The sequence below is a fragment of the Myotis nattereri genome, assembly GCF_964212035.1.
Source record: "Myotis nattereri genome assembly, chromosome: 4".
Classification (NCBI taxonomy): Eukaryota; Metazoa; Chordata; class Mammalia; order Chiroptera; family Vespertilionidae; genus Myotis; species Myotis nattereri.
Window position 1 is genome coordinate 104,633,675 of NC_138079.1, and position 23,768 is coordinate 104,657,442.

General features: G+C 53.2%; 1 protein-coding gene across 1 annotated transcript; it reads right to left on the minus strand.

The window, feature by feature from the left end:
- Positions 1-16,067: 16,067 nt before the first annotated feature.
- CD19 (CD19 molecule) lies at positions 16,068-22,879 on the minus strand (the record flags this gene model as incomplete). The annotated part of the gene is made up of 15 exons (XM_081090304.1): positions 16,068-16,613; positions 16,787-16,888; positions 16,985-17,077; positions 17,636-17,692; positions 17,811-17,870; positions 17,968-18,036; positions 18,121-18,225; positions 18,341-18,466; positions 18,781-18,869; positions 19,959-20,007; positions 20,252-20,362; positions 21,342-21,635; positions 21,764-21,955; positions 22,284-22,544; positions 22,792-22,879. 14 exons carry the CDS (start codon positions 22,877-22,879, stop codon positions 16,797-16,799), a joined length of 1,686 nt encoding a protein of 561 aa, XP_080946430.1. The 3' UTR covers positions 16,068-16,613; positions 16,787-16,796.
- Positions 22,880-23,768: the final 889 nt, after the last annotated feature.

Genomic DNA, 23,768 nt, shown 5'->3' on the forward strand with positions numbered 1-23,768 from the left:
GCCGCTAAAGTCGCCCTAGGTTATTCGCCCGGCCCCCTCCCGCGACCTCCGCCATTCATTGGCGGAACCGCCTGCTAGTCATCACTCCTCCCCGCCCACACTCTCTGGATCCGCCCCCCTGCCCTTTCAGTGGTCCCTTCACCCGTCCATCACACATCCACCACTGAAACCAAGGCGCCAAAGATTCCAATGAGCCTCGAGGTCATTAGTGTAGGTTTCAATTCCACCGGGATCACCCATTGGCTGGGCTGCCTCTCTTTCAGACCAGCCTTCCCTCAGTCCCACCCATTAAAGACTTCCGTTTTCCAGTTTGGTGGAGCCAGGCCTCCTGGGAATTGTAGTCCTCAAGCACTATCCTCGTGGGGAAGCGCCCCCTGGTATAAGACAGGGGAAATCATTTGGTCTGGCCCTGCCAAGGCATTAGAAGTGAGTTAATTAAATGATCAAGTATATGAAGCTAGTTTTTAGACTGTTAATTTTGTATGGCCCTGGAATGATGTTATAAATATCCAAATGGACTTTGTCAGAAAAAAGGTTCAGTGTAATTAGGGGAGGGAAGCATTTTAAATATTTTTTATTTTAATTTTTATTGATTGATTTTATTTTATTTTATTTTTAATATATTTTATTGATTTTTCACAGAGAGGAAGGGAAAGAGATAGAAAGTTAGAAACATCGATGAGAGAGAAACATCGATCAGCTGCCTCCTGCACATCTCCCACTGGGGATGTGCCCGCAACCCAGGTACATGCCCTTGACCGGAATCGAACCTGGGACCTTTCAGTCCGCAGGCCGACGCTCTATCCACTGAGCCAAACCGGTTTCGGCTTGATTGATTTTAGAGAGTAAGAGAAAGGGGGGAGAGAAAGAAACATCAATTGTTGTTCCACTTATTGATGCATTCACTGGTTGATTCTTTTTAAAAAATTTTCATGTGGGTTTTTTTTTTTTTAATGTTTTTCTTAATTTCAGAACGAGGAAGGGAGAGGGAGAAATAGAAACATCCAAGAAAGAGAAACATCTGTTGACTGCCTCCTGCACTTGGGACTGAGCCTGCAAGCCGGGCATGTACCCTGACCAGGAATTAAACCTGCAGTCTTGGCTCATCAGGACACAGCTCTAACCAACTGAGCTATCAAGCCAGAGCCTAGGGGAGTATCTGAGATCTTGCTCCCCCAGCATACCTAGGATGTGGTCAGTCTGGCTCAGATAAACTCATAAAAATTCTCTACTGGTTTTTTGGGGAAAATGAAATCACAGAGTTAAGCCCCAGACTTCATGATGTCCCCATTAATGTTTCTCCCACTCACGTTCTGAACTAATTCCACTCTCGCACACACCCCTCCTCACATGCAGAATCCACACAACAAACACCCTAGAGTAGTGATGGCGAACCTTTTGAGCTCGGCGTGTCAGCATTTTGAAAAACCCTAACTTAACTCTGGTGCCGTGTCACATATAGAAATTTTTTGATATTTGCAACCATAGTAAAACAAAGATTTATATTTTTGATATTTATTTTATATATTTAAATGCCATGTAACAAAGAAAAATCAACCAAAAAAATGAGTTCGCGTGTCACCTCTGACACGCGTGTCATAGGTTCACCATCACCGCCCTAGAGACTAAACTTTCATACCACTCAACTCTCCGAACTGCCTCCAAAGTCATACAAACCCTCCCTCACACCAGACGTCCTGACAGATACATTCCACGCACAATGTCAACACTGCATACACCTATTATTCTCGTAATTAGCTGGTTAATATTAATAAAGAAAATGGCTCAGTTCGTTGGCCCATCATCCAGTACACCAAATGGTGGCCGGTTTGATCAGGACACATCCCCAGGTTGTGGGTTCAATCCCCAGTTGGGACTTGTGTGGGAGGCAACCAATCAATGGTTCTCTCTCTCTCTCTCTCTCTCTCTCTCTCTCTCTCTCTCTTTACCCCCCTTCCTCTCTGTAAAAAATCAATTCAAAAAAATTGTTTAAATAATAATAATAAAACCAAGAAAGAAAGCAGAAGGGAAGCCAAACATTGTAAGTGTGGTCATCTGGGCAGCTTCACTAGGAAGCTACAGTTTCACGCTCCCCAGGGAACCACCAGTTCATTCCCTACCTATCGGGGGAAGGAATCAAAGGGGAGATGGGCACATGCAAAGTGAAGTCACGGTGACCTAGGGAAGGTGCTCGCCTGTCAGTCTAGCCTGGGGAACAATGGATTGGCTAGCGGGGTGGACTCCCTCAGAAGCATGCAAAATCTTGGAGGGTTAAAATCCCTGCCGGGTGTGGCTCATTTGGTTGAGCATTGCCCTGCGCACCAAAAGGTTGCAGGTTCAATTCCTGGTCATGGCACATGCCCAGGTTTTGGGCTCAATCCTCCTGTCGGGCCGCCGATAGATGTTTCTTTCTCATGTCAATGTTTCTCTCTCTCTCTCCCTCTTCCTTTCTCGCTCTCTGAAAATCAATAAAAACATATTTTAAAAATAAAATAAATCTCCAGACAAAAGAGTTCCCTCTTTCTTGTGCTTTCTCTCTCTTGCTCCCCGCCCTGCACTTGCCCGTGGGCTCACGTGTTCTCCCTCCATAGCCATGTGGTCTTAAGCAGCCCCAAGGCCCATGGCCGAACAGACTCCACACGCAATGAACTGTAGCTGGGAACACAAGCTAAGTTAGCCAAATGCTGGACCGGACTGTAGTGTGTGTGTGTGTGTGTGTGTGTGTGTGTGTGTGTGTGTGTATCCTCACCCAAGGATATTTTTTCCATTGATTTTTAGAGAGTGTAAGGGAGGGACAGAGACAGAAAGAAACATTGACATGAGAGAGACACCCCAATTGGTTGCCTCCTGCACACAGCCCAACCTATGCTCTAACCACTGAGCAGCCAGGGCGGGGCTGCACTGTACTTTAATATGGAACAGAAATTCTGGGCAGTGGCCTTAATTCTGGCCCTGCTGAAGATAAGAATGGACTTCTTCCATGGTGAGGTGCACAGAGATGGGACCTTGGAGGGGAACCCCCTTAATTTTACATCATCAATAAAACCTTCCATGAAACCTCTCCCTCCCATGGGGTCTCAGGAAATTTTTTTCCTGGTGACACCCCAAGAACTCCACTTCCATCCATAGCACACCCACCCAGTATCCTCCCAGAACAACACCAATAAAAAATAGGAGCCTTAATTCTCCTTTTTTTTTTTTTTAATCCTCACCTAAGAATATTTTTCAGTTGATTTTTTTAGAGAGAGTGGAAGAGAGAGGGCAAGACAGAGAGAAATATTGATGTGAGAGAAACACATTGATTGGTTGCCTCCTACACTAGCTCCTCCCAGGGCCCGGGCCGGGGAGGAGCCTACAATCGAGGTACATGACCTTGACCAGGATCGAACACAGGACCCTACAGTCCACAGGCCGATGCTCTATCCACTGAGCCAAACCAGCTATGGCTAATTCTCCTTCTTGAAAATAAGGGATGTGACTCCTCCCTGCCCTTTTCTTTCAGAACTTTCCAAGTGCATGTAAATCTTTGTAACTGCTAACGGGGCCTCTTGCCAGCCTCAAACAGAAACTCAAGGATTGGGAGCCATCCTTTTGAAGTGCAACATTAAGGGGATCCCTCTCTATCCCTCAGTTCCTGGGGGGAGAATAACTGCTCAGGGCCTTGCAGTGTACACATCTGCCTCCCCACGGGAGAAGTTTGTTTCTCCTTTCCCCCCATAAAAGCCAACTACCATTATCAAGTGAGGACGAACTATGTGCAACTAAAGGTGTTGTCAAGTCCGCTTACTTGAGGTATATTCATTGCTTATTTGGAAAACAAGGTATGGATTTTGAAAATTTATCTTGGCCCTGACGTTAGCTCAATTGGTTACATCTGGATCCACCAAGGTTGTGGGTTCAATCCCTGGTCAGGGCACATACAAGAATCAACCAATGGGAGAAAACTAAGATGGCGGCATAGATAAACACCGGGAAATAGTCGCCTCCCACAACAATTGAAAATTAGCCCAAAGGACGGAGCAAACATCGTCCAAAACAACAGGAAGGCTGGCTGAGTGTAATTTCTACAACTAGAAGAAAAGAAAAGCACGCTGAGAGCCAGAGGAGCTGCGGAGGCTGAGTGCAGAGGTACGCAGCGGCTCGCGCGCACGCGGAAAGGAGGTGGCACCTGAGGACGCGGCTGTCTTTTTGAATCACAAGCTCCCGACTGCTCTGATCTCCGGCTCCGGGAAGTCTCTGGGGACCCAGGTCTCATACGGGGAGAGGCTGCTCTCTCAGGCGGCAGCGGGCGAACTTGGGGGCAGATTTCCCTCGGAGGTGCTTGCAGCCATTGCCGGGACACTGAGACGCGCGACTCCGGGCGCGGAGAATCACCATAGCTGCTTTCTCCGCCCTTTGACTCCCTGAGACCCCGCCCCACCCGGGCTGCGGCAGAGGCTTTTGCATGTGAATGCCCCAGAACTTTGCAACCTGATAATTACCTAACTGCAGCCGGGCCAGCCAGACCCGGAACTTCCAAGAGAAGGCCCAAGGCCCCGCAGCGGCTTGCATTGCTTCACAGCTGAGCCTCTTCGTAGTTCCTGCTGTGTGGCCTCAGGCAGGGGCTGAATTAGCACCTCCTTAGATCCAGGAGCCACTGTACCCAGTGGTCAGAGGGGGACCATTCTCCCACTTCAGACACAGCTGCTTCCCACAGCCAATTGGCCTGGAGGTCAATTCCTCCCAGTGATCCTACAACAACCAAGGCACCAAGAGTGCACCAAGAGTGTCTACCCCAGGTAACTGGGGAGGCTGAGCCACTGGGCCCTACAGGACACCTGGCGCGCAGGCCACTCTATCAACACAGGGAAGCAGCCAAAATGCGGAGACAAAGAAACAGGTCACAATTGGCAGAAACGGAGGAGGCCAGACGACTGGATATAGAGTTCAAGGCCACGTTTATAAGGTTTGTCAAGAATTTTATGGAAACCGCCGATAAATTTAATGAATCCCTCAAGGAGTATGGTGAGACCATGGAGGTCATGAAAAAGGACCAATTAGAAATTATGCATACACTGACTGAAATAAAGAATACTTTACAGAGCTCCAACAGCAGACAAGAGGATCCCAAGAATCAAGTCAAAGATTTGAAATGCAAAGAAACAAAAAATACCCAACCGAAAAAGAAAAAAGAAAAGAGATTCAAAAAATATGAAGATAGTGTAAGGAACCTCTGGGACAACTTCAAGCGTACCAACATCAGAATTATAGGGGTACCAGAAGGAGAGAGAGGGCAAGATATTGAAAACCTTTTTGAAGAAATAATGACAGAAAACTTCCCCCACCTGGTGAAAGAAATGGACTTACAAGTCCAGGAAGCGCAGAGAACCCCAAACAAAAGGAATCCAAAGAGGACCACACCAAGACACATCATAATTAAAATGCCAAGAGCAAAAGATAAAGAGAGAATCTTAAAAGCAGCAAGAGAAAGACAGTCAGTTACCTACAAGGGAGTACCCATCCGACTGTCAGCTGATTTCTCAACAGAAACCATGCAGGCCAGAAGAGAGTGGCAAGAAATATTCAAAGAGATGAATAGCAAGAACCTGCAACCAAGATACTTTATCCAGCAAAGCTATCATTCAGAATGGAAGGTCAGATAAAGAGCTTCACGGATAAGAAAAAGCTAAAGGAGTTCATCACCACCAAACCAGCATTATATGAAATGCTGAAAGGTATTCTTTAAGAAGAGGAAGAAGAAAAAGGAACTCTTACCATTTGCCACAGCATGGATGGAACTGGAGAGCGGATAAATACCACAAGATCTCACTTATTTGTGGAATATAATGAACAACATAAACTGATGAACAAGGACTGATCCAGAGACGGAGAGGCATTGATTGGACTGTCGGGCCTTGGAGGGAAGGTAGGGGAGGGTGGGGGCAAGGGGGAAAGATCAACCAAAGGACTTATATGCAAGCATATAGGCCTAACCAATGGACACGGACAACGGGGGGGGGGGGGGTGAGGGGGTGAGCGGGGAGAGGGGGGGTAGAGGGTACACATATGTAATATCTTAATCAATAAAAAATATTTTTTAAAAAAAAAAAACAACAAAAAGAATCAACCAATGGATGCATAAATAAGTGGAGCCTCTCACTCTCTAAAATCAATAAATAAAAATTTTAAAAACAGGGTGATGGCTCTTCACCGCATCTACTGCGAGGATGAAGACCATTGTCAGCAGTCAGACTGCTGGCATCCCAGAAAATGTGGACGTCGCCCTGCAGGGACGCACAGCGATTGCGGAGGGCCTCACAGGCACCCTGCGGAGGGCCTTCAGTCTCATCGGTATAGAGCTCAGTCTCCCCGGAAGAAAAAGAAGCGGCTCCATGTTTACAAATGGCGGGGAAATAGAAGGGAACCGGCTACCGAGCACACGACCTGCAGTCACGTCCAGAACATGATCAGGGCGTTACCCGGAGCTTCCGGTACAGAATGAGGCCCGTGTGCTCACTTCCCCACCAATGCTGTTGTTCAGGAGAATGGTTCTCCTGTCGAAATCAGAAAGTTCTTGGGTGAAAAAACATCCGCAGGGTTCTGGTGAGGTCAGGCGTTGCTCGTTCAGTATCTCAGTCCCCGAAAGATAGTTGATTCTTGAAGGAAATGACATTGAACTTGTATCAAGTTCAGCTGCGTTGATTCAGCAAGCCACAACCGTTAAAAACACGGATATCAGAAACATTTGGGCTGGCATCTATGTTTCTGAAAAAGGAACAGTTCAGCAGGCTGCTGAGTGAGATCTAAGTTGACCAGCTACAGAAACACCCAGGTGCCCAACGATTTCTCACACTCCTTTGCAATATTTCAAAGATGCAATAAAAGCCTCATATTGGAAAAAACAACAGCAAAAAACAGGATGCTGGGTTGTACCTGTTTGCCCATGTAAAAGGTGAATGTCTTTCTGCCTCTGCAATCTCTTAGTGGGTTGCTGTGATGTGCATCCATTCTGATTTAATGCTTATTTATTTATTCTTTTAATGTTTTCTGTCTCTCCTACATCTGCACAGAGGGTTTCTGGGTTGGGAGAAGATTTTGTTTTCTCATTGTATTTCCCCAGAACCCACCAACAACATTGCACACCCCAGAGGCTACATGTCCTCCACGTATCTATCTTACTCACAATTCCTGCACCACATGCATCCAAAACACAGCACACACACGCCTTCAACACGTCACAGCTCCAATATCACCTCCGACTGCATGACCCCTGACACCTCACACCACACATCCCACACGACACTGCATAGGTGATACCCACACAGCACACACTCAATACTACCTGCCTCTCCCACACACACTGTTCACATAACATGTACTCCACACATCCATCCAGGACGCAACCACCACTCGCATCCTATCCCATTCACCTGCTTCGCCACACTGATCTCCCGCTCAGATACCCCAACTTGGTCAGCCTACACCTCAAATCCTCCATGCACATCGCCCAGGCCAGGGCTAAAGGCACACTCCCCCAGCAGGTAGGGCTGTTTCCCAGGGAACGAAGGCTCCAGGCTCTGGCAGAGGGGACACCGAGGACCTCCCACTCCCAGGAAACCTTCAGCCACTCTTCATAGCCGGGCCAGAAACAGAGGGATGGCACCCAAAGCCCTTCTGCCAGCCTTGGGTCCTTCTGGGAGGCCACTGCAAACGAGGGAAGCTGGGCATGGCCCTAAGTGCCTGCAGCTTCCCCAAGTCACCTCCCTAAATCTTGCTTGGGAGCTGTAAGTGGTCCAGCCCCTGTTATAAAAGCAGGTCTTCCTTAGCACGGGAAGTGGAGAAGCTTTGGGTATGGCTTCCTCCTGGGTAGAGACCTGTCTGGAAAGAAGCCCCAATCTGAATGGTCTGCATGCCCTCTGACTCCTGGCACATAGTAGGCCCTTAATAAATGCCAAATAATAGTAATGGTTAAGCCCTGGGCCGGGTTAGCGCATCGTCCCAATATGCCAAGGCTGTGGGTAGAGTTCCTGGTCCGGGCACATAAAAGAATCAACCAATGAATGCTTAAATAAGTTGAACAATAAATTGATGTTTCTCTCTTTCAATCGCTCTCCCTTCCTATCCTATATAATAAAAGGGTAATATGCATAATTGACCTTAATGGCCAAATGACTGGGAACAACTGGTCACTATGACCACCAGGGGGCAGATGCTCAACCAGGAGCTGCCCCCTGGTGGTCAGTGCGCTTCCACAAGGGGAGTGCCGCTCAGCAGCGCTAAGGATGTCCGCCTAATGGCTTAGGCCTGCTCCCCGCAGGCCTAAGCAGTTAATCAAACATCCCCTGAGGATTCCCGGGCTGCCAGAGGTATGTCTGACTGCCAGCTTAGGCCAAATCCCCCCAGGGAGTGGGCCTAAACCAGGGGTGGGCAAACTTTTTGACTCGAGGGCCACAATGGGTTCTTAAACTGGACCGGAGGGCTGGAACAAAAGCATGGATGGAGTGTTTGTGTGAACTAATATAAATTCAAAGTAAACATCATTACATAAAAGGGTATGGTCTTTTTTTTTTTTAGTTTTATTCATTTCAAACGGGCCAGATCCGGCCCGCAGGCCGTAGTTTGCCCACGGCTGGCCTAAACCATCAGTCAGACATCCCCCAAGGGGTCCCAGACTGCAAGAGGGTGCAAGCTGGGCTGAGGGACGCCCCAGAGTGCACAAATTTTTGTGCATTGGGCCTCTAGTCCCAATAATAAAAGGGTAATATGCAAATAGACCAAACTGCAGAACAACTGAACAACCAATCAAAGCGTAATATGCTAATGATATGCTGAGGCTGCTCAACTGCTCACTATGACATGCACTGACCACAGGGGGCAGTCAACTGGTCGACCAGTCACTATGATGTGCACTGACCACTAGGGGACAGATGCTCTGATTGGTTGGTTAGCTTGCTGCTGGGGTCCAGCCAATCAGGACTGAGTAAGATGGGCTGGACACGCCCTGGAGCCCTCCTGCAATTCCTCCCCAGCCCGATCTCATGCAACGGTGGAGTCCCTCCACCTGGCCTGTGCCCTCTCGCAATCCAGGACCCCTCGGGGGATGTTGGAGAGCCAGTTTCAGCCTGATCCCACAGGTCACTCCCCTTGGGAGGGCACCAGACCCAGGGCTCATGGCTGGTGAGCGCTGCTGCAGCAGTGCAAGCCTCTCCAATCAAGACTGATTGGGCTTGAGCCCGTGGCAGGCACAGTGGGGCCAGGATGAGCAGGGGCAGCAGGTAGGAGCTGCAGGCAGCGTTAGACTGAGGGTTTTGGCCCAATCCCTGCAGGCCACCCAGAGGGACCCCACCCATGCACGAATTTGTGCACCGGGCCTCTAGTCCTATATAGTAAAAGGGTAACATGCAAATTAACCCTAACAGCAGAACGACCAGAACAACCTCTGGACCAGTCACCATGAGGCGCACTGACCACCTCTTGGTCCCTTTCCCCGGCCGGCAGGCTCTGATCGCCTGATGGCCACTTGGTGGGGGGCGGCCGGCAAGTGCGGGGGAACAGCCGATTTCCCAGTCCCTTCCCCCGGCCATCAGGCACTGATCACCTGATGGTGAACAGGGAACCGGGGATGGATGGCGGCGGCGGGCAGAGCCGGCTGCAGGAAGCTGGGGAAGATGGCCCTGATCACAGGCCAAGCCTAGGGACCATACCCGCGCATAAATTTTGTGCTCCAGGCCTCTATTCTATCTATATATATAAAGGCTAAGCGACCATCGACTGTCTAGTAGGTATGACATGCACTGGCCACCAGGGGGCAGATGCTCGATGCAGGAGCTGCCAAGCGACAGCAACTTTGCAGAGTGCCATCTCGCACTCTGGGACTCCTCAAGAGATGTCAGAGAGCCGGTTTCGGCCCAATCCCCCCAGGCCAGGCTGAGGGACCCCACCTGCCAGAGGGACCCCATTCACTCCCCAGATGCCCTTCGAGCCAAGGCAGCCGGCTTGGGGAGGGACCACAGGACGTTGGCTCCAGGGTGTATCCGGCCCGTCTCACCCAGTCCAGCCCCGCTGGCCATCTTCTAATTTATTTCCTTTCAATGTGCACGAATCCGTGCGCCAGGCCACTAGCAAATAAATCAGTAAGTAAATAAATAAATAACGGTTACAGTTTGAGTGCTGACTGTGCCACTGTCGTGTGCTTTACAGAGACGCACTAAGGTAGCTGCAATGATCATCCCTATTTGACAGACCAGGAAGCTGCAGCACAAAGAGCTTGAGCCACGCAGTCCAGAAAGGGGATTTGAACTCAAAGTCTGATCCCAGTGCCTGGGCTGGAGCGGCCACGCCTCTGTTCCTCAGCTGCCCGCACCCCGAGTCTCAGGACTTTGCACAGGCCTTCATCCACTCCTCCCTCCCTCGTTTCCTGAGCTTCTGATCTTTGCCATCCCCTGGCTGGGTACCCGAGACACAGAGAAGACTGGGGCGTGGATTCACTCTCAAGAAGGCAGGATGCTTTCACCAGGAGTCACGTGCCCAAACGCGTCAGACACAGGCAGGGAATCTAAGGAACGAAGCAGCCCAGATGATGGGTAATAGGGAACGGCAAGGATTATGGCAATGCCGGAGAGCTTGTTTTAGCCGACGGGGACGGTATGGGTATGACTGCTAAGCTCGACCTAGGATTTGTATTTTTTTATTTTTTACTTTTTGCCATGGGGACTGTGTTCAAGACAGAAGCCCAAAGAAACGCTGGAGGTTCATGTGCCACCACCCACACTCCAAACATACACTACACAAAATATAAGAAGTCATGCTTTCTTTTTTAAAGATAGTTGAGCTCTGCCTGGACGGTGTGGCTGAGTGGACCTATGAACCTGGAAGTTGAGGTTCAATTCCCCATCAGGGCACATGCCTGGGTTGCGGGATCCATCCCAGTGGAGGGCATGCAGGAGGCAACCGAGCAATGATTCTCTCTCATCGTTGATATTTCTATCCCTCCCTCCCTCTCCCTTCCTCTGCAAAATCAACAAAGATATATTTTTACTTATTTTTTTAATTTTTGCATTTTTTAATTTTTTTAAAAGAATATATTTTTATTGATTTCAGAGAGGAAGGGAGAGGGGTGCCGGGAGCCAGTCCATCCTTGCTGCTTGACACAGTCGCTGCAGGAAAGAAACATCTGCACAGCATACGTTTCAAGGGACCTGGCGTATATAGCATACTGTTCTTAATATGTTTGCTCCCCTTAGTGCTATGTGTTTTAACGAAGGTCACCTCTCAGAGAAAGGTTGTTTCCCCAGGTAGGGATTTTCCCCTGAAGTTAGGGAGGGAATAAAACCCCTTAACTAAGTGCCAGGCGGGTAATTAATCACTTTAACTATGAACAATCATGCTTAAGCTACATAATCTTTACTCCCTGGAATGGAGATAAGAAACGCCCTAACCTTTGGAATAGAGATTGATAGGATTGGAATCAACTGGTATAAATACAGATGTAACAAGACAGAACCTAGACACAGAACCTAGAGACAGAACCTGGAGACAGAACATGGCAAAAGATCCTGGACAGAAACTGGCCACAGAACCTAGACACAGAACCTACACAGAACCTAGAGACAGAAGAACATCGCTGGAGAGAACATGGCAAAAGATCCTGGACTGAACCTGACTACAGAAATTGGCAAGAGAACCTGACTAGAACCTGGTGACCGAACCTGGCTGGAGAACCTGGACAGAACCTGGCTGGAGAACCTAGCAAGAGAGCATGGACACAGAACCTGGCTGGAGATCCTAACCAGAACTTCGCTGGAGAGGTTCTAGTCAGGTTCTCTCGCCAATTTCTGTAGTCAGGTTCAGTCCAGGATCTTTTGCCATGTTCTCTCCAGCGAAGTTCTTCTGTCTCTAGGTTCTGTATCTAGGTTCTGTGTCCTGTTGTCTTGTTACATCTGTATTTATACCAGTTGATTCCAATCCTATCAATCTCTATTCCAAAGGTTAGGGCGTTTCTTATCTCCCTACCTGGGGAAACAACTTTTTTCAGAGAGGTGACCTTGGTTAAAACACATAGTGCCAAGAGGTGAGCAAACATATTAAGAACAGTATGCCATATATGCCAGGCCCCTTGAAACAGCAAGGATGGACCGGCTCCCGGCAGAGGGGTAGAGAGATAGAAACATCAATGATGAGAGAGAAACATTGATTGGCTGCCTCTTGCATGCCCTCCAGTGGGGATCGAGCCAGCAACCCGAGCATATGCCATTGACCAGAATTGAACCTGGGACTCTTCAGTCCTCAGGCTAACACTCTATCCATTGAGTCAAACAGGCTAGGGCCAAATTATATATAATATATATGTAATAGATAGATAGATAGATAGATAGATAGATAGATAGATAGTTGAGCTCAAAAGCAAGACAGAATCTTCATGATGCTAAAAATAGAGAAGGAAAGCAAAGCCACAACAGTGAGGGGGGTTGAAGTCCAGCAGTCCCGGGGAAGCTGATCTCTAGGACTGTAGTTTCGCCCTCACATGGGGACAGAGGTCAAGGTGGAGGCCTGGGACAGCAGAGAGCTGAGAGTGAATGCACTGCGCAAGGCTGAGAACTGAGAAGAGGCTGTCCCTTCCAGGCACAGAAGACAGAAGACAGAGAAAAAGATCCACGCACCTGCCTCGGGGTGCAACATGGGAGCAAGCCACCCAGCGGGCAGTGGAGGGGAATAGTCACGGCAGCAAATCAGAGTATGAACCTGGATTCAGACCAAACCTCAGGTGCAAAAACCTGCTCCGAGAAGCTCATGAATAAAGTGGTCAAACCTGCATAGCCTGTAAGACTATGGCAGAAGCCAAGGCAAGCTGCCCCAGGGGTGGCTGTGGGGGGCAGGTAACTCATGGGGCTCCTGCAGACAGGAAACACAGATGCCAAAGAAACCTTCCATGGTGACACTGCCATGGGAGCATCCACCCCATGTACAGAACCAGGCCTTGCCTCTTCTCACCACTATTATATAATTGGGAAACTGAGGGTCATTGAGTTGAGGTATATTGCCTAAGGTCAGTTACAATTGATTAATTTTCTGTACCTCGATCCTCTTAGCAATATCCTATCTAATAAAAGAGAAACATGGTAATTGGTGTACGACTATTACCCTTCCCATTGGCTAATCAGGGCAATATGCAAATTAACTGCCAGCCAAGATGGCGGCTGGCAGCCAGGCAGCTTGAAACTAACATGAGGCTTGCTTGCTTCAGTGACGGAGGACTCCAACGTTCCCTGCCTTGCCGGCCTCTGAGCTTGCAGATTAAGAAACATTGTAACAAATATAGAAGCTAAACAAAAACCCAGAAACCTGCTTTCAGTGAGCCTGGAATCTCAGAGCTGGAGTTATACATTGTTTCAATTATAGAACCCAAACAACCAGATACCTGATTTCAGCAGCAGAGGCCTCAGAGCTGGAGCCAGAGCTAAAGCTGGCCCAGAATAAAAAAAGAAAAAGAAAAAAAGGAGCAGTTGGGAGCTTCAGTCACCCGTCAGCCTGAAAACAGCCCTCAGCCCCTCACCCAGGCTGGCCAGGCACCCCAGTGGGGACCCCCACCCTGAAGGGTGTGTGACCAGCTGCAAACAGCCATCATCCCCTCACCCAGGCTGGCCAGGCACCCCAGTGGGGACCCCCACCCTGAAGGGTGTGTGACTAGCTGCAAACAGCCATCATCCCCTCACCCAGGCTGGCCAGGCACTCCAGTGGGGACCCCCACCCTGATCCAGGACACCCTTCAGGGCAAACCAGCCAGCCCCACCCATGCACCAGGCCTCTATCCTATATAGTAAAAGGGTAATATGCCTCCCAGCACCGGGATCAGTGTGACAGGGGGCAGCGCCCAAACCCCCTGATCACCCTGCGGCTCTGTGTGTGACAGGGGGCGGAGCCACAACCTCCCTATCCGCCCTGCTCTGTTTGTGACAGGGGAAGGCGCCCCAACCTCCTGATCAGCCCTGCTCTGTGCCTGATACGGGGGGAGCTCCCCAACCCCCTGATCGCCCTGCAGCTCTGTGTGTGACAGGCTGCGGCGCTCCAACCCCCTGATCGGCCCTGCTCTGTGGGTGATAGAGGGCGGCGCCCAAACCCCCTGATCGGCCCTACTCTGTGTGTGATGGGGGCGGTGCCCCAACTCCCCTGTCAGCCCTACTCTGTGAGTGGTAGCGGGGAGCTCCTCAACCCCCTGATGGGCCCTGCTCTGTGAGTGACAGGGGCAAGCTCCCCAACCCCCTGATGGGCCCTTCTCTGTGTGTGACAGGGGGGAGCTCCCCAACCCCCTGATCAACCCTGCTCTGTGCATGACAGGGTACGGAGCTCCAACCCCTCTGATGGGCCCTGCTCTGTGCGTGACAGGGGGCACCGCCCCAACCCCCTGATCGGCCCTGCTCTGTGCTTGATGGGGTGGCTCCGCAACCTCCCTATTGATCCTGCCTTGAGTGTGACAGGGGGCAGTGCCCCAACCCCCCAATCGGCCCTACCCTGAGCGTGACTGAGGGTGGCATCGCAACCTCCCAATCCGCCCTGCTCTGTGCATGACAGGGGGCAGCGCCCCAAATCCCCAATCGGCCCTGCTCTGAGCCCGACCAGGGGCTGCACCTAGGGATTGGGCCTGCCCTCTGCCACCCGGGAGCAGGCCTAAGCCAGCAGGTCGTTATCTCCCGAGGGGTCCCAGACTGCGAGAGGGCACAGGCCGGGCTGAGGGGCCCCCCTTCCCCCCCGAGTGCACAAACTTTTGTGCACCGGGCCTCTAGTATATATATAATTTAAAAAGTTTTAAATATATTTTATTGATTTTTTTATAGAGAGGAAGGGAGAGGGATAGAGTTAGAAACATTGATGAGAGAGAAACATCGATCAGCTGCCTCCTGCACACCCCCCACTGGGGATGTGCCCACAACCGAGGTACATGCCCTTGACCGGAATCGAACCTGGGACCTTTCAGTCTGCAGGCCGACGCTCCATCCACTGAGCCAAACTGGTTAGGGCTCTTAGCTGTATATTGACACTAATTTTAGCGTACCTTCCTCATAAGAGGTTATAGAGATGAAATGAGATGCTCCCATAAAGCATTCCTTAGACTAATGCCTGGTGCATAATAACAGTGTTAATGTAAGTTGTAAAGGGTCAGAGGCAAAGAAGGAATAGGGTCTCTAAAGCAAAAATAGGACATTAGGAAGAAAGAACTGGTACGTTAGGAAAAGTAATTCCAGAAATAAAACTGTAGATACTGAAAGGTCTAGTCAGTCTTGCAAAGACATCCACACATCCTAAGCAGAAGCAGGACTGCGTTTCAGCCAGTCCTGGGCTTGGGAAGAGCGCTGGAGCCGGGGAGACTGGCAGGAGACGCCAGGAGTCTCCGTAGCTGATTCTACCCTCGCCTGAGAAAAGAATCTGGGTGTGGCGGAGCTTGCTACATAATGGTTTCAGGGCCTGGAGACATTTAGTTCTAGAAGCCTTTTTGCTCGTGGTTTATATCAGAAGTAGGCAGTTGATCAGGTGGTGGGCACAGTGGCTAAAATGGCAGCCAGATTTCTGGACGCGGACCCAGCTCTGTGAGGTGCTAGTTGTGTGACTTTAGACATGTTAGTTGACCCTTGGCACCCAGTTTCCCACCTGCAGAATCGCACCTGGGAAGGGAGAATGTCAAGGTTGAGTATAGGCTCACCCAGCTGGCATAGCTCAGTGGTTGAGCGTCGACCTATGAACCAGGAGGTTACGGTTCGATTCCCGCTCAGGGCGCATGCCCGGGTTGTGGGCTCAATCCCCGGTGTGGGGCGTGCAGGAGACAGCCAATCAATGATTCTCTCTCATCATTGATGTTTCCATCTCTCTCTACCTCTCCCTTCCTCTCTGGAATCAATAAAAATATATTTTTAAAAAGACTGAGTATAGGCTTTAGAATCAGACTGCCAGAGTTCAGGTCCAGGGCCCGGCTCTTACGAACTAGGCAAGCCTTGAGCATGTTATTTAGCTTCTCTGCTTCAGTTTCCTCATCTATGAAATAGGGATGTTTGTGAAGATAAAATTAGCTAATATACATAAACACACGCACACATAATACATACATAAAATATGTGACATACTTTAATACAATCCTGGCACATAAGTGCTCAATAACTTGGGGAGGTCACTGTAAAGATTAACTAGGTTAACTGATTAAAGAACATAATAGATGTTCAATAAACGTCAGTGATGACCGCCAGTTCCTGGATTGCTTCCTTTTCACTGCACACCCAGCATACAAGTGCTGAACGAACAATGACTGAACAACTGATGGTGGGAATGGCAGGCAAGGAGGGGAGATGGGGTAGCCAAGACATAGGAAGGAAAAGGCCCTGTTGGGCCCAAGATGCAGCTCTCCCCCCTCTCCTGGATTTGAGAGAGGATGGGAATGCACCGTCCCCGCCCTCCCTTCCCCTCCCACACGGGGCACTACATCACAGGACTGGAACAGCTCATGGAGTTTATTTGGGCAGTGCAAACGGGACTGACGTTTCACTTGTGTACACAAACACACACAGGTACACAGCCTGAGCAGCGTCGCTCAAGGTTGACATCATCTGCTTTGGGTCCCCAGATTTCAGTCAGGTGTGGATCTCAGGAACCTGAGGAGGCCCAGTATACGCAGAAGAAACTGTGATGGGGAAGAGTCCAGGAGCCTTCCCCTTGCCCACCAGGCCGTGGGAACACGTTTTCTTCTCCCGCCCTGAGTGCCAGAACCCCACTTCCATCCCTGCTCATCATCTCCCTCCACCACAGAGGGCAGCTCCTGGCTTACCTGAAGGGAATCAGCGGGTGCTCCAGGTCCCCTTGTGGCTCCCTCCTCCGCATGCTGGTTCTGGCCCGTCAGGATTATCCATGTTCTCGTAAGAATCTGCATCTAGTTAGGACCAGGGAGGAGTGAAACGCAGAGCTGGGAGGAGGCTGGGAGAGTCAGCCTCAGAGGACAGCAGGGGGCAGCAGCAGAAGCACCCACCTTCCTCATGACTGGGACCAGGCTGGGCCCGAACGGAGCGGAGCTGGGGGGCTGCATACAGGATCCCCCTCATATCCTCATAGGACTGGGACCCTGTGTGGGCGGGAGATGGAGAGTTGGAGGTTTGGGAGCCGTGTTGGGGTTTGGGGAAGGTAAGTGCAGCCTAAGATATGGAGGGAGCCTGAGGGGCAGGGAGAGGTGGAAGGCTTGACCCATGATGTACTAGGAAGGAGTGATTAGGGTCAGCATCAGGTTTGGGGTCCTTGTTAATCTTAGGGTTCAGTCAGGTATGGGTTAGATCATGGTCATGGTCAGAGAAATAGTTAAGAACAGAATTGGAAAGAGTCCAAGTTAGAGTCATGAGGCGAGAGCTGGGTCAAACCTAAGGTCTGCACTGGGGCTGAGGTGAGGGGGGAGGTCAAAGTCCAGGCTGGAATTGGATTGGGACCAGGGTTGATGTTCGTGGGTAGGGATGGGCCAGAGACTGGAGTCAAGATTAGGGGTGGGGGAGGTGCTGAGGTTATAGGTAAGGGTCAAATCCAAGATCAGGATTGGGCTTGGGTTTGGGGTCAAAGCAAAGTCAAGGTCCTGCCTGGAATTAGAGCTGAGACCAGGTCAACCCAGTCTGGGCAGGTCCTAAGCATTTCTCACCAAGGGATGTTGCCTCCCGGCTGGGGTCCCAGGCAGTCCCAGGCGGGCTCAGGAAGTCTGCAGAAGGGAGAGGGGAGTCACTCTTGCTTCTGGCCTCCGAGTCACACACACCACCAGCACCACCAGCACCACCACTCACGCTCTCAGGAACGTGCCCATCCTCACACACACCCACCTTTTGTCCTGGCCGCTGGCTGGGCCAGCTCCTCATCCTCGTTCTCATACAACTCAGATGCTGCAGGAAAAAAGAGAATTGCAGGGACCACTCCTGCCCTGTAGGGGCTCCGTGGGTCCCCCCAAATCTCTGAGGCTCCAGGGGGACCTCAAATTACCATTGGAGAAGGAGTCTTCTTCCTCAGGACCCACGGCCTCGTCCTCCGGGTTCTCATAGCCGCTGCCATCTGGCGGAGAGGGAGGGGGTCCAGCGGGGGTCCACAGCCCGCGCTGAGGAGGTGGGGGCGGGGGGGCGGGGGGGGCAGTCTTACCCTGGGAGAGCTGGTCCTGCCCCAGGTGGGAGTCATTCTCGTAGAACTGGGAGCCCTCCTCACTGTCCGGCTCCTCATAGGCCTCCCCGTCTTCTTCCTCTGCGCCTGGGATTTGGGGACAGGGGTGGGACCGCGTCACCCTGTCTCCGGACCCCAGTTCACTATTCCTGCCGCAGACAGAGGACTCCGACACCCCCACAGGGAGGAAGGACCCCCGCACCATCACCAGCTGCCCCCGTCGGGCTCCGGGACCCCGCCGCTCCGGCCTCCTGCACCTCGTTGTACGGGTTCCCGCCGTAGGGCTGGACGGCGGCGGCCAGGCCTGCAGCCCACCGGTGGGAGCGACCTGGCGAGGGGGGCGCAGACGTGGGGTCAGGGCTGAGGTCCGCGCGGGGCGGCGGCGAGGATGCTCCGGGCGGCGGGAGGGCGCCGAGGCTGGGCACGGATCTGAACCCAGGGGCGCGGCCTCCAGGTCCGGGGCGGTTCTGTTCTTGGAACAGAACTTTGGGCCGAGTCCCGGGGGCGGGCCTTGGTAAAAGGGCGGGGCTCACATCTGCCCGGGACTCCGCTGGTTGGGGGGCTGGGAGCTCTGGGGGCGGAGGGGGCGGGGAGGGGGCGGGGAGGGGGCCCCAGCCCTGGAGACCCGGCCCGGCCTCCTACCTGTGCCAGCCGTGGGCGTGGAAAGCGAGAGCACGTTCCCGTACTGGCTGTGGGCCCCGCTGCCCGGGGGAGGCGTCACTTTGAAGAACCTGGAGGAGGAAGGGGGGTTGCGGGAGGCCTGGCCTGGAGGGGCCTGGGAGACACACTCAGGATGCAGGCCAGGCCCTCAGAGATTAGAAGGTGGTCACTTGTAGTCAGCTCCTCGGTCCCAGGACAGCTCGCAGAGAGGGCCCTGGGTCACTGCAGCCTGAGAGAGGGCCCTGGGGTCACTGCAGCCTGAGAGAGGGCTCTGAGGTCACTGCAGCCCGCAGAGAGGGCTCTGGGTCACTGCAGCCTGAGAGAGGGCTCTGAGGTCACTGCAGCCCGCAGAGAGGGCTCTGGGTCACTGCAGCCCGCAGAGAGGGCCCTGGGTCACTGCAGCCCGCAGAGAGGGCTCTGGGTCACTGCAGCCCGCAGAGAGGGCTCTGGGGTCACTGCAGCCTGAGAGAGGGCTCTGGGGTCACTGCAGCCTGAGAGAGGGCTCTGGGGTCACTGCAGCCTGAGAGAGGGCTCTGGGGTCACTGCAGCCTGAGAGAGGGCCCTGGGGTCACTGCAGCCTGAGAGAGGGCTCTGGCGTCACTGCAGCCTGAGAGAGGGCTCTGGGGTCACTGCAGCCTGAGAGAGGGCCCTGGGGTCACTGCAGCCTGAGAGAGGGGTCTGGGTCACTGCAGCCTGAGAGAGGGCTCTGGGGTCACTGCAGCCTGAGAGAGGGCTCTGGGGTCACTGCAGCCTGAGAGAGGGCCCTGGGGTCACTGCAGCCTGAGAGAGGGCCCTGGGGTCACTGCAGCCTGAGAGAGGGCCCTGGGGTCACTGCAGCCTGAGAGAGGGCCCTGGGGTCACTGCAGCCTGAGAGAGGGCTCTGGGTCACTGCAGCCTGAGAGAGGGCCCTGGGGTCACTGCCTCCTGAGAGAGGGCCCTGGGTCACTGCAGCCTGAGAGAGGGGTCTGGGGTCACTGCAGCCTGAGAGAGGGCTCTGGGGTCACCTCACAGAAGAGGTAGCTTTGGAGCTGGGCTTGGAAGGTTGGGCGGCATTTCCACCGCAGAGATAAAGGCGCCCTCCGCAGAGGAAACAGCAAGCAAAGCATTGAGTGAAAGTGCAGGAGCCGGATACTGGGGGGCAGGGGCATCCGCGTCATTACCTCCTGGTGGGATCAGTCATTCGCTGCCTTTTCCTCCTCCGGGTCAGGGCTGGTGGGAGTGAATGAAAGATCAGAGAGGAAGAGCTCCTTGGCTGGGTGAAGATTTTGGGGGTGCTGGGGAGGGCGCTTGGGCCAAGGGAGGAGCTGGGAGTTCAAATTCCAAGGGGCTGAGGAAGTCTGGAGGGCACTTAGAGGGGGAGTGGGGGGCAGGATTGTAAAGTCTGTGGTGGGGGAGGAGACGGTGTAAGATGGCCAGTGTGGCTCTCCTGAGGGAGATGGCGTACATGACTCACCTCTTCGCAGAGAGAGAAAGCTCGCCACCAAACCCATGCAGAAGATCAGGTAAACCAGTGTCGTGACAGGGACTCTCCAGCCACCAGCCTCCAGCAGCCACTGCCGTACAGCTGGGGGGGAGGAGCTATGAGACCAGGACCAGGGCTGGCATCTTACTGCCCAGCCTCAAGACCTGAAAAGGCCCTAAACCCGGGGGGCAGGGCAGGACACTGACCCTGAGGTCCCACGCGACAAGGAGGGCCCCCCTCCTTTTCTCTGACGCCCGGGCTGTGCCTCAGAGCCTGGCCCAGTGTCTAGTGAGTATCTCGGAAGCAAACCATGACATGTGAGGGTCAAGGTGATGAGGACCAGCTTCCTGCTGCGGGGAAGGACCGCCACAGTCAAGGCGGAGGCCAGAGTTGAGTTCACACAGTTGAAGGTGGGAGGCAGCAAGGTGCCGGGGTACGTTTGGAGTGGGAGTCGAGACGGAGTTTGAGAACGGTTTAGGGTAGCAGGGTCGGATTGTATCAGGGAAGAAAATGGGCAGAACACCGTGACAAACTTGATGGGTGGGGTAAGGCAAAGGAAGGATGCCCAGACTCCTGGTTTTGGCATGTGGGCAAGGTGTGATGTTCTTCACTCCCACAGGGTCGCCCAGGAGACTCATTTTTTTGTACATGTGGAGCTACAGTGTCCACGGGACATCCAACGGCAACCCCAGGAGGTGGCGGGGGTAGGGGTATGGAGCCTAGAAGCCGTCACCAAGGCCTGGGGGTCCAAGGAGCCAAGGGAGTAACGGAGGTCCCCTAGGCAGAGGGCAGACAAGAACGAGAGAGTGTGAACAGGGATGAGAAGAGGGCTCAGGGCTCCAACGGTGGGGAGTGGGGGAGGAAGGCTCTACCAAAGCTGACGGGAGGAGCAGCCGGTGGGAGGAGGAGACCCAGAACAGCAGTATCTTGGAAGCAAGGAGCGAAGAGGTGGCGGCAGTGCTCAGGGTAGGGGTTGGGTCTCAGGCGCAGGCCATCCCAGCCAAGAGGAGCCAAGGTGGGCTGGCTTCCAGTTCTCCCCAATAGCCCTGCACACGGGCCCCACCATTGGGAGGTACCCTACCTGACTGGGCAGTGACTCTCAGCTGCATCTCGATGGTCGTGTTGCCATGGTAACAATGATAGGTGCCAGCATCTCGAGCTGTGGCCTGACGCAGCCACAGAGCGGCCCCTCCCCTGAGGGTGCCCGGGACCCACATCTCTCTGACGGGAGCCTCCTCACTCAGGTTGAGGCTCAGCAACGAGATGTTGGGCTTTCTGGGGTGCACGTGGATCCAGGAGATGGGTCCTCTGGCCACGGAAGCAGAAGGCACCCCACAGGGCAGACAGAGTGTGGAGCCAGGGTCCACTGTGAGGTCTGGGGCAAGGAGAGCCAAGCCTAGTGTAGGCCTTAGAGTCTCCTCCCCCACAAACCAGCCCTCCATTCCCAATCACCATCCTCCATCCCTGGCCCCCTCACTTGCTGGCATTTCCCTAGCACCTTACCTTGGTTTGAACTGCGGTTAGGAGGGGCACATGCAGGGTCTACCTCCCAACTCTCAGCGTGATCTGTGGCCCATACATAGAGCTGGGAGCTTGTGAGGCCATCAGGGGAGGGCCTGGGGTCCTCTGAGGACCTGTTCCCCAGGTCGCAGCCTGGGCCGTCTAGGTTTGAAGCCTTCCAACGGAACAGCTCCCCTGGGAAGAGACCCAGAACCAGATACGGAGACATCCAGGAGAGGCAGAGAGACCCAGAGACCCAGAAAGACAGAGGTAAACAGAAACAGGAATCCAGAGAGACACAGAGGAGCCGCGTCTCAGAGAGAAACGAGACAGAGAGATACGGAGCAGTTCAGTGTTGAAGTCACAAAACCGGAGGCATTTGCAGGAGCCACTTACAACTGGCTTCCTGCTGGGTCCTCAGGCCTTCCAGCCCCACCCTCCGGACCCTCCTCCGTCCGTCCGTCCGTCCACGCAGGGCTGCCCTCCTCTCATCCAGCCCTCCCCGCCCCACCCCAGACCTCACCGCTGCCATTCACGCTGACGGCCCAGCCAGACTGCCAGGCCTGCTCGGAAGGGGGCCCCTGTTGGCACAGGTAGAAGCCCCCCATCTGGGCAGAGATGTCGGAGATGAGCAGCAGGATGCCCAGGGCCCCCACCTGGATGCCCAGGCCTGGCAGCCCTCGGCTCCGGCTCCGGCTCCGCTGTAACAGGCACGCCTCGGACCAGGCCAGCTGATCAGGGGGACCTTCTGAGGAAACGCAGGGCAGCACAGCACTGCCTCCCTCTGCGGAAAGAGAGGGGGTGGGGAGAGGAGCAGCTAGCCCCCTTCACGCCTCAGGCTGCGTTACAAACCCAATGACCCCGTACCCCACCGACTGGGGGCCATGAGCCTGCAGCATCCTTCAGCCCGGCCTGAATTTTCCAGTGAAGAAAATGGAGGCTCAGAGAGGGCAAGTTACTTGGCCAAGGGCATCCAGCCCGAGCCCAGGTGTCCAGCCCTGGCTCCTTCCAGCTGCGCCCTTCGGTCATACCTTTAGCCTCCACCAGCTGTGATTTCTGGGGCCTGACTCCCACCGGAGTAAGGAAGAGGAGGAAGAAGAAGAGGAGAGGAGGTGGCATGGTGGCCAGACTCCGAGGCACCCAGCTTCCCCGCGCAGGGGTTGCTGGGGCAAGTGGGGGGCTGGGGGGCACTGAACCATGGGTGTTTGCGGAGGCGGGTGGGCAGTCCCCTCCCCTCCCCTCGGGGAGGAAGGGGTGGTCACGCCTCAGGCCGCCTTCCCCATGCACCTCTCCAGACCCACAAAAGTCCCCCTCCCTGCCACACTGGTTCATTTCCATCCCACACTCACCACCAGTGAAATGAAGTGATCTGGAGTCCATCCGCTCACTTCCTGTTCCCCCGACCAGAGTAAGCCCCTTGCAGCAGACACTGTCTTGTTCACCACTGTAGCAGGGTGCCCTGAACAGTGCTTGGCACACTGAAGGTGCCCCATAAATGTTTGTTGAATGAGGGGCTCCCTCCTTCTTCCACTCCCCTCTCCTTCAACCTCAGGCTCTAAATCAGCAGTTCTCAACCTGTGGGTCGCGACCCCTTTGGGGGTCGAACGACCCTTTCACAGGGGTCGCCTAAGACCATCGGAAAACACATATATAATTACATACTGTTTTTGTGATGAATCACTATGCTTTAATTATGTTCCATTTGTAACAATGAAATTGGGGGTCACCACAACATGAGGAACTGTATTAAAGGGTCGCGGCATTAGGAAGGTTGAGAACCACTGCTCTAAATCCATTTCCCTTCACACACACACACACACACACACACACACACACACACTTCATTTACTCACTCAACCAATACTTCTTGGGCCACCGTCACTTCTATACATACAACCAGCCTGTCCAGAGATTGTGGGATCCGGCAGACCTGAGTTTGAATCCTCCACCTCTACTACTTGGTTAAATTTCTTCGTCTGACTAAGCCTCCGTTTCTCTCTGTAAACTG